Source organism: Dermacentor variabilis, chromosome 5 (genome assembly GCF_050947875.1).
Source record: "Dermacentor variabilis isolate Ectoservices chromosome 5, ASM5094787v1, whole genome shotgun sequence".
In the NCBI taxonomy this organism is placed as follows: domain Eukaryota; kingdom Metazoa; phylum Arthropoda; class Arachnida; order Ixodida; family Ixodidae; genus Dermacentor; species Dermacentor variabilis.
The window spans coordinates 159,805,496-159,816,687 of NC_134572.1; the positions used below are offsets into that span (position 1 = coordinate 159,805,496).

The 11,192-nt window shown below is 45.4% G+C and overlaps 1 protein-coding gene across 4 annotated transcripts in view; it reads right to left on the reverse strand.

Annotated features, from left to right (window-relative positions):
* The window catches only part of LOC142583276 (ubiquitin carboxyl-terminal hydrolase 25-like), an 86,051-nt gene extending 75,782 nt beyond the window's left edge, over positions 1-10,269 (reverse strand). For 2 of the 4 annotated variants that reach the window (XM_075693673.1, XM_075693671.1), the window contains exons 1-3: positions 9,854-10,268; positions 5,891-6,082; positions 2,794-2,955 (exon numbers count right to left, since the gene is read on the reverse strand). In XM_075693673.1, coding sequence (XP_075549788.1) covers positions 2,794-2,955; positions 5,891-6,082; positions 9,854-9,895 — 396 coding nt within the window. In that variant the 5' untranslated portion in view covers positions 9,896-10,268. Of the gene's footprint in view, positions 1-2,793; positions 2,956-5,890; positions 6,083-9,853 lie in introns of all 4 variants that reach the window. The other 2 variants (XM_075693672.1, XM_075693674.1) reach the window with 2 other exon arrangements.
* Positions 10,270-11,192: the final 923 nt, after the last annotated feature.

Here is an 11,192-nt window from a genome sequence, read left to right on the forward strand (position 1 = left end):
CTCTAAGGACCCTTTAGCTTAGCTAATTCAACTTTTTTGCCTAATTCAAACGCGCTGGAAAGTCCTGGCGAGAAACCGACATTGCCATGGCAAGAAAATTCGTTTAGCTTAAATTCGAAAGCCTGCTGCTTCAGTGAACTCTATCGCCACCGACCCGCAACAGCGGCTTGCAGAGTTTACTACACTCCTAAACTTTGTAGGAGTGTGTAGGTCATAATGTAGTTTGCTACACTATGAGCTTGAAAACTGGGCTTGCGCAAATATCAATTTTTTGGTTCGAAGCGAAGTCAAAGTGAATAGTGACTAGCGTTGAATGATCTCAACGCAAATAGTTTGGACAGCTGTGGGAGTTGCACAAAAAGCCAGCTGTTAACAAATCCAAGAAAAGTTGGCTCCTTGACTGAAAAAAAAAAGAAAACAGGTTGGTCTCTGGAGTCAGTTTATTTTCTAATTGCTGCAATTAAGATATTTTCATGCAAGAGTGCAAATTCAATGTTTGCAACAACTACCGCTGCACATAAAATTTGTTCACAAGCTCTTGCCCACTGTTGTACTTTCGTCTAGCTAAAATTTTGCGCTGGTTCAGGCTGTGGGGGCATATTGTGTTTGCCCGTCGTGCGTCTTTGCGATGTTGTGAAAGGCTAATGTTGCTACGCAACAATGGCAGTTTATGCTCTGTTGAGGAAATTCAGCTTAAGGCTTTTCATCTACATGCGAGCTTATCGTGTTCCAGTATGCAAGTGCACAGACGAAACCATTTAGAAAAATCTAGCAGTGAAGTCAGGGTGCGAGTTATATGTGAATTTAGAAGAGGTGAGTAACAGAGCAGCTGGCCAAAGACGTGCTGCGGACGATTCGTGCAAATGTGAATGGAGATTGTTTTTACAAAAGCTCAGGCATTGCATGCAGTTATTTCTGTGGGCTATATCCGTGGATTTTTTCTTTTCCGGAGTGTTCTAACTGCGGAGTTGTGGCTCATATGCAAAAAAAAATACACGCAGTTAAACATCGACACAACTAAGTCAGTAAAATTGGCAATTTGCTTCGTTATATCAAAATTTCATTATATTGAAATTCGACCTTTTACGCAAATAAAGTACAGTCACTGATGGATTATTCTTACACAGAAGGGGCTGCAAAATTCCCCGACTCATTGGGCAATGGGAAAAAACAAATCTGAATGAAAAAAGATTTTTTTTTTTGTTGCATTTGAGAGTCGGCAACGAAAGATACGGTTTCATGCCACGTCGACGATATCTTCACATCAGCGATATGAAGCAAAGTCAGCCATGCTTTCGTGTCCACTCCTTCCCAATGGCTGATAGCGTCACCCGAAGCGGGATGACGCTACCACAAAAAGTGCCAGCCGTGGGCAGCCAATCCTTCATCTGCGCCTGGCTTCAATGCGACTCTGAGACTCAAAATTATGTGACCCTCAGCGCATCTGATGCACGATGCCATGCCACCTCAGCTCGCCTAGTCTTTGCACATGCAGTAGGTTACCTCTAAAACAGGTTGAGTGGGCTGAGTGTGCACTCAACGACGCTGACGGCCATGCACAGCCGCAATCGCACTAGAAAAGGAGACGTGTGCCAGCCTGCCACCCTCCCTCCCTCCCCTCACGCAGGCTTGATCCCATTACCACGAACTTGCTCCGCTCCCTCCCTTTCTCCTTGTTCACTTTCGAGGATGTCACTTATCAAGCTATCATCCTTCTCACCTCACGCTCGCACGCTATCACTCGCACCTAAAGCATCTTGTAGTTAGTGGGCATGACTTGAGTTCCAGCAGCTCATCTCCGAGATTCTTTACGGCAGTGCCTGGTCTCGGAAGTCATGCCAAAAAGCCATGCGCTCTGAGTCGTGCATCACTTTTGGCAAGCGGTAATGGCAGATTTTTTTCTTTAGTTTTGGTTTCAAGAATGTCTATTTTTGCAAGCCTTTTGTTATGTGTCTACTTGTATTTCAAACATAAAATTTTGCCTGGAGGCTCCTCTATACTTGCAACATCTAAAATGAAGCTTTTTTACATTGCCCACGATTTCGTTGCAGTTAGCTTTTATTAGTAAGCATAGCAGTTTGGGTGGGTTGGTAATGCATGATTCCGTGCAGGTAAGAGCACAAACAAAGCAATGAATAAAGCATCGACAGGCGCGCACGCACACACACAGACACGCACGCACGCACACGCACACACACACACACATGCAAGTCTCTTTTAGGGCTCTAAGTGTAGCGCTACCTAATCTCGAATTGCCTTGAAGGGAACGCTCCAAAAGCAAGACTGCCAGCAGAAACCAGCAAGAGTGCGACAAGCGGGTGAGACTTCTGGAAACGACTCCATGAGAACAACAAGCCCAAATAATGCTCGCACGTAGATACACAAATGTTAAAACTTGGGCCTATTGTATGACCACATTAAACAGGGCGACGGCAGAAAGGGTTCGCCTCCCACCAGCGGCAAGTTGTCTTTTCTTGCGCTTTCATTTTCCACTCCATTTTATTTTTACACTTCAATTGAAAAAGCACTGAACTTTTCCCCTACGCTTCCCCTGGCTTGGTTGGTTGTTACAAGCAATAAATTGAGTGACTGGGTTCCCCTGATCTTTTTTTTTTTGCATACTGTATCATAGTCCGAAACAGAACAAGTACGCAAGAAAAAGAAGCACCGCACCATTACACCTTTTTCTTGTGCTCTCATTCTGTTTGCTACTGCTCTGTACCGAATGGCATCTGGTCAACTGGTGGTAGCAGCAGCCTGACAGGGAGGCTGTAGGCACAAGTAACCCCCCACCTGCTGCTCCTGAAGGGAGAGGGCAATCGCCTTCTGGAGGTCGTCCCCTTCTCCCGTGAGGTCAATGACCTTGGCAGGGCGCTTCTGCGGGGAAGTGGCTGCCCCTGGATGGTTGCCAGGCGCCGCGGCCCCGTCGCCCGCCACCTGTGGCCTTGCGCCAACCTGCAGGCAGGGGCCAGTGAACAGAGAGCATTTGTACCACTCAGACCTCCCAACCTCGAAATTTGAAAGTTACCGCACTCTGGTTCCCACTAAGCAGGCAAGACCATAAGACGCTATGGAAGTAGGGAGCTCACAGCAATCTTACTCCCCACATTTCGCAGTGCGGTTGTTTTTATCCGGGCTGCTTTCTACGGAATACCTACGTCACATACTACAACTTGTGGATGCAAAGTTATGCCAAATCACACAGTGTCACTTGGGCATCTTTGTGCTTCAAGTATGCGGTGTACTACGATTGCTGGTCACGTAAGCATAAGCAAGTCACTCTGCTTGCTCGGTGGTAAATAGGTTCAGGTCTGCAACACTTTCCATGTAATAATTACATCACATTTAGCAATATAAACGCATAAGAAAATGTTACATCGAATTACGTGACACACACCTACATCTCTTTTTCGTGCGTGGTGCAATGTTTTTTTGTTTATGCATGCTAGCAGTGAGAGAAGTTTCCCAGGCATTAGTAACATTGCCTATGACTACACTCGTATTCTTTCAAAATATAACCTGAAATTCAAAATTATGGGCTTCTGACAGTGTTAAACAACCTCTAAAAGTCGGGCATTTCATAAAATCATGAAAGTTGGCAGGTATGAAAACTCCACTGTGCTTCTGCTTCAAAATGCCAGACCACCTGGCTAGATGCTAGACTGAGATGCTAGCTTGGTGTGTGCACCAAGCTGGCATCTCAAAATCACAATTACTCACAAAAACCCCAACGTTTACTATGTGCTTGATGCATCCTGTGAGACTTCCGACTGGACCTACACTGAGTATTTCATTAATAACCGTGAAGTGTGGACTGCTCGTAAATTAAGAATGGGATTCGAAGAGAAAGCAATTTTTGTTCCCGAAGATTCACATCGAAATTTAAAGAGTGGCCTAATTAACCTTTCAACAGATTATCTCAGCCTATACTGCAACCCAGCCATTACTGAAGCTGTAATTGAATCCACATGGCTGACAGCATTGAACATGACCTTTACAAGGGAATCTTTTAGTGAGAGCACTACTAAACCCATTCTCACAGAGCGAGTCTGCTAAACAATTACTTTTGGCAGCCTCCATGATTACCCTAGCCATATAATTACAATGACTAGGAAACCTTCTTTCTGTATAACGTACTGCACAAAACAGCAAAAACACAGCTCCACAAATGGCTTGCTCCAAAATTTTAGTTTAATATGTATAGCACCACCAGCTGTTAACGAAAACACCAGATGAGTATTGCAGGATTAATTACAGCTCCATTTTGACCACGAAGGCCTCAAAAACAATTTTTTACTAACACGGTGCAGGTCTACGCAATGCATCACATCAAGCACTTTTCAGAGCGCAGCGCTTAGGCACCCGCTCCAGCGTTGAGCGTCGACGTGACCGGGCGAACGAGCACAACGATGGATGAAAGAGAGAACGCGGAGCGCAGCAGGTGATGAAAGACAGCGATAGCAAAGCGAGCGTGAGGAGAAAAACGGAGGAGGAGAGTATGGCAAAAGGGTGAGGAAGAAAGCATAGTGCCACACAAGGCAGGTTCTGCGGCGATGACTGCTACGAGATGATGCCGAAGTACCGCGCCATCACCTGCTCACTGATGGCATGCAGCAAGCACATCCACCGATACCATATATGGAAACAAAGCCCTGCATGAGTGGAGGTCTGTCTGCGGTGGCTGCTGTGGATTGCGCCCACGCGTCACCCACACACTTGCCTCTCGCAATCTCCCGATTAGCAAGGCAGTCACGCCACTCTTCGCTCCATTTGCAATGTGTCGCACTATACAGATTGCCCACGCCAGCCAATATATCACGAGATGGAAGCACTTATAGAGCTGTGCTCAACTGATGCATTAAAGGGACAGAAAACCGCTCAGAACATGAACTGAAATAACCATGCTGATCGAACGATTACCTATCATAGTGGCTAAAGTGAGCCATGTCTTTTTCATTAAACGTGGATTCATGTTTTTAATTCGTCACTAAAAGTCATGAAAAATGACCTTTGGCACCCCATGTGGTAAAAACATGAAGCTGTATAAGAGGTCCACCACGTGACCTTCTACTAGTGTACGCAGTTACTGGTCTTAGTATTGAAATGCAGTATATTTTTTATTATTATAAGTTTTTTCTGACTTATAATGTGCAGCTAAGCCTTTGTTTGTAGTGAGCAGAAAAGTTACGCTGCCTTCCCCTTCATTTCCAACGAGTTGGCTTGGCTTATCTATCGATAGAACAACGGCGACAGAGGCCAGCCAGCCATGACATAAGCATGAACTTTGGGAAAAATGCAAACTCACTGCACCAGCATTTTATTTTCAAAAGTGGTTGACAAGGTCAAAATGTAGGTGGTTAACCAGTCACACTTACTCCGGTGAAATTAGAATGATGGGCGGCTTTCACAATTTGCAAGGCGGACTATCGACCTCGCTCTCACTTATTGGCGTTGCTGGAGGAGGGACTCTTACATTTTAGAGGCTTCACAGATCGAAAGTTCTGCTTACGAAATATCCATGCTCTTTTGGAAGTAACCGCTGCAGATGTAAACACTACCGAGGGTGAGCTTTGCATTCCGCCATAAAAAAAACTAGGTCCTTAAAAATCAGCTGTCAGTCCCTTTCAGGAGTATTGTAATCGTCAGTGAATTTTTTCCTATGAAGTCAATTAAACATTAAAACCGAGTTGATCTGGATACTACTCAAACATTCCGTTTAAAAGTGCACTGTGCCTTAGCACAACACTTCCTACACCCTGCTTTTCGACTAATATATTCTACTTGTCATTCCGAAGTGCCTCAACAACAAGCACCAATCTAAATACGTCGTCAGCAGCATACCTCAGCCTTTCCCCACTCTCATTTGTGAACAGAAAAGGAGGGCCCCTACCTGAGACACGGAGGGTCCGCCATCTTCTTCGACCAGCATGCTGATGGCGTGGGTGAGGTCATAGTTGCCCGAGACCGTGCGGCTGGCCTCCAGGGCCTGGCTCAGGATGGCCGGATCCTCAACACCGGTGATTTCTTTCAGCTGGTTGATGACCTGACGAACCGCCTCCTCCTGCTGTTGCTGTTGCTGCTGCTGCCACGTTAGGATAATAACAACAATTTTACACCAACACAGCAGCGAGTGAGCTTTTAAAGTTTTCATTTCAAGTCTCAAGAGTTGCTGCTCAGCTGCTAGAGGCAACAGTGTAATGCAGGAATCAAGATTTAAAAGAATTGATAAAAGGCAGCACTAAATCAGCTTAGAAGAACACATGCTCACAGCAGCGTACATGTCCCAATATTTTCCAGTCCTGTAAAACCATAATTTTTTAAAAGCATGCATCACAGCTCGAATAGATAGGACATAACAAAGGCTTACGCAACACACACAGGTGCCATATTCCAAATGCCTACATTGATTGATTGATTGATTGATTGATTGATTGATTGATTGATTGATTGATTGATTGATTGATTGATTGATTGATTGATTGAGTTTTGTGCCCTTATAGAAACACAAGGGCTATGGGAGGCATTGTAGTGGGATGCTGTGAATTAATGTTGACCACCCGAGATTCTATTACACCCAAAGCACAGCACAAATAGGCATCTTTGCATTTTGCACCCACCTGAATGCAGCTGCAAAAGCCTGGAATCATGACTCCCAATCTCATTCTCAGCTGCACGAGCCTATGACTGTTCCATTGTTTAGAATTCCAATAAAACCCAAATGAAGGGCACACTTGGGTGATGCATATATAAAGCCCACCATCGCTACAGCTCACTGATAAGCTGTATCTAGGAACAGGACATTGGATCAGCACAATAGCTACCTTCGTGCTACCATATGTAATTTCACACAAGTGGGCGATTGTCAACTTGTGTCCTGTTCTTGTGTGAGCATTTGCAATAAAGGTTAGTCAGACAAAAGTGTCAATTTTTGTGTCCTTTGGGTTCCTGTCCGATCCATCAGCATGAGTGCGACACCAGCTATTGCTAAACTGTATTGAAGCAAACAGTAGACGACTGACCTAGTTACATATATGATAAGGAAGGACCCGCATTAAACCAGTCCACATTGGTAAACTGCCCTTTAAAAACACTACTTTCACTCACTTGAAAGAAAAATTCTGATTAGAAAAACTGAGAATGAATTTTTTCTCACACCAAAACCTTAGCACCAGTACATCAGTGTGATGTCACGGAAGTATTTTCGCACATGGTTCATTATGACATAGAAAAATATTTTCTATAGTTGCAAAGCCTTGATTCTTACTCCCCGTACTCCCGTATTCTCAAACAATCCTCGACTTGGAAGCTGTTCTTCCACTCTAGCGAGCTGAGCACAGCACCGCCCCTGAATTGCAGACATTACATTTCTAAAGAGTCCCCATGGACTTCCAACGAAGCCCAGTGACGCTTTCTGTTGAAGGATGGCACTGCCATCTACTTTCTCTAGTCGAGGTAAATGCTCAATGTTGCGACAAGCTGGTTTCGGCACAGTGGTGCCATGCTAGGCATGTATTCCAAAATGGCGTTGCATTGGGCTAGTAGGTGATTTTATTAATTGAAATGCTGGCAGCAGAAGAGGCACCACAAAGACTGACAACAATGAAGCACTCTGAACAATCAATGGCAGTAGCACTCAACTGTCTTTCGTCTTGCTTGTGGCACCTCTTCAACACCCAACATGTTCAACTCATGCTAGGGACTTAAGGCGTCATATGTCTATTGCTTCCAAGTTTTTTTTTTTCCAGCTTACAAAGCATCCTTTTGTGGCAAGCTTGAAAATTTCAGTATACTGCAGAAGCATAATATTCGACTACAGTATAACTTGATACTCTGCTTTGGCATCCTTTTAAAGCTCAGTGACTGAGCTTTAAGATGATTGTTCGTACAGCACTGTGCCTTTGTTTAGGTGGCTCTTCTGTTTGTTGCACAAGTTTAGCTGCAGCCCATTATGAAATAATCCACTACTTCCTTGACGCTTTGTTCCATGTAGGCTCCAATAATTGCGATATCACTGTGACTGCATACCTGGCCACAAATGAATGCTTTAGAATGCCAAGTGTTCGAAATTATTACGTCAGACAAGCAGTATCTCATACTTGAAATGTCAGGCATAAGATTTCATACTCGTATTCAAGCACGAGAAAATAGTGCTACAGCACCGTTTGCCTGACAGCCATCTCTGTCGCCGTAAAGCAAGGAATTACGCTGCATTGTGAAATTCTTCATCTGTAACAGAATACTAAAAGCAAGGCAAATCCGTGAGGAAAACCGCACCACATTAAATGACGGTTCACTGTACCGGGTTACCAAAAGCAAGAAATGAATGGTAGGGTGTGACATACCAAAGAAACGCACAAGATATAAAACATGTCTTAGTGGGAGGGCTCCGGATTATCCTTGGGCCCACGGGTTTCCTTACCGTGCACCCAAAGCAGAGCACACGAGCATTCTTGCATCAGTCAACAGGCACAAACATGCTCCACCCACCCAAAAAGCAGCTGTTAGCAGCACCTTTTACACTGAATAAATTGAGTCTGTCATTACTTTTGAAACGAAAACTATTTAGTGCCGTCAATGAATGAGAAAAATAGAAAACATAGTTCCTTCACATAGTTCAGCTCAAAGCAACAGCTGTTAACCTGACGCATACTTCTGATTCAGACGGCATACTGGCCACGCTCAGGCAATAGACAGGCGTCTGAACTGTTCAGTGCAGCTCAGAACACAATCATTGTGATGCAAAGCATTTATTATTTTAAATAAGTTTCCGCAGAATGTCACACTTCAATCAAACAATCAAGATTGTCTTCGTTATTCGCGATAAATGTGGGTACAAATTAAGGGCAATAATTCCACGTTAATGCCTAACCTAATTAAGCTGACTAAAGCAAAACGAGGAGACAGATCATTAGTTTAGACTCTTTAGTAATTAATCCTCTTGGATCACGTCTAAACATTGTGTCCAGTTCTTTCACTAACGACCGGAGTTTTGCTCAAGGGTCGGAGGTGCTGCGTCTGTCCGTCTAGGCTTCCGTTCTCTCAGCATGCGTTTCTGGAAAAGCTCAAGACTAGGCCTTAATGCCCAACGCAAGTTTCAGTTTACGCAGCGCCTAGCATGGGAGCTCCAAAGTGCAGTTTACACTTTCGCTTTCCGCTCTCGCTCGACGAGCGCGAAGCACGCAAACACGACAAACTCGTGAAAGGAAATGGTCGCGAACTTTGTCGCTCGGTAGCGTTTCGCCTAGTTCAGCTCGTTCTAACAACAGATGTCGAGGCGGGTGGAGCCGGTTTCAAATAAGGAAGAATCGACTGTAACGCTTTTTTTCCCCCACACGTGTGAATACTGTACCCGTTTGCAGGCACGGCGTTACCTCCTTCCACGTTATTTTACGCAGCACGTCAAGATCGGCACACGAGCAGCGTTCAGTCGCGTACTCGTCGCAAATGGCGACGAGCAGTAGCAGTACAAACTTTGACAGCCATTTTTATTAAAACCCGCTAATGCATCGCAGCGTTTTCCACGAACGCATGCCCGGAGAACGCTGCAAAGCCGCGTCACTTCGGCGACTTCCGCTCGCCGGCAAAAGCAACCTCCGCATGCGCTACCGACCAACGCCGGTGACATTCGAGCTTCTTTACTGCACGGAGAATAAATAGAAAACCCGGAGACCAAAAGGAAGATCGCAAGCAGAAAGAAAAACGTGGCAGGCTGCCGCACGTCCAGGTCACGGGGGCAAAAATATAACTAAAGCGTCATCACCGAAACCGCAACGTGAAGGAAAGAGAGCCGCATCCCACGAACGCCGCTCGACCTTCGGGTCCTAAGCCTAACGGTGGTTTCAACTCTTCTCACCTTCTTGGCGTGGCTATCCAAGGGAGAGTGTTCAACGGTCATGGTCACTTTCGTCGCCCGAAGCACACGAAAAACTTATGTACAGAGACGGCCGATCAGCTGCCAAACACGGAGATCCCAGTGAGAGTCGAGAGTCCTTCCGCAGCAGCGACTGGCATGGTTCCACAACAGACGCATTTGCGTCGTCCCCAGCGCCGCTTGACACGGCGTCTGCTAACTGCACGAGCTAGAACGGCACTCGCGGACCTCTCGGCGTTTTGGAGCGCGTCATCCTCCGAGTGCGTGAGTTGGGAACAACTCCGGAGAGTCCGCGAATTTAACAAACACGCGAGCACAGATTTGCCAAATAGTTGTAAACGCGCAGGTTTTGGATTTGGATCTTCTTGCACTGAAAGGAGGAGAAGCGGAGGCTGAGAAAGAAAGGTTGCCGACAGTCGAGCAGGAAAGCGCTAAGAAACGCGTCGCGCTTTCACGTTCTGTTTTAAATTAAATAGTCAATCTACTGTTTGCATTTGGCTCCTCTTACATGCTAAGATCAGAAAAAATGAATTGTGAATGTCTCTGTTACGGTTGTAGTAGCCTTATTGTTGCGAAATAAAAAGAAATTACCCGAATCCGAAAGTGGGCGTGGTGGAGCCGGGTGGAGCAGACGCTCAGCAGCAGGAAACGCTAACGCTTCTTCCGCGTAATGTCACTTCGTTTGTAAGAAACATTTCTTTTTTTTTTCACCACCCGCAATTGTGCCCAAGAACACCGCAGACGATTTAAATCGGTGCAGCTTACGGCAGGCTTCCGTAACTTCCTTGACCAGCTTTAAAACAGGTTTAGCGAGAGTGGCGATTGGGCGTGGTCAACTGTTTCGTAAGTGCGCTTCTTCACGGCGGCTTGTTTAATTAGGCGGAAGCTCATATGCGGTGACCTTGGATTATATTTTGTACTTATTTTCTTTCCATGCTTGTATCGCATGGCTCGTGTGCACGCCGGCCGCTAACACGGTCGAGAAATATGCAGTAGAGCTTGAATTGAACGCGAAACCACTGAGATCTTCCCAAGTATGAAACGTAAATACCTCTTTCAGATATAAATAAAGAGTACCAATAGCAACGCGGCCTCAACTAATTAACAGGCGTTAAAGTGCATTGGAATATAATTGTTACATGTTATATTCCCGGCCCTGCACAGAAATGTTTGAGCGCTGTCAGCACGAGAAGTCAGTGGATACACGGAATTAATCGTGCTTGTATATTCATGGCGAGCGTGAATAATCGGATTCGCATTTGGCTAAAGCGTGCGCAAAATGATACGATCGACCGAATTGTTTGCTCAGAGTCATTCGCGA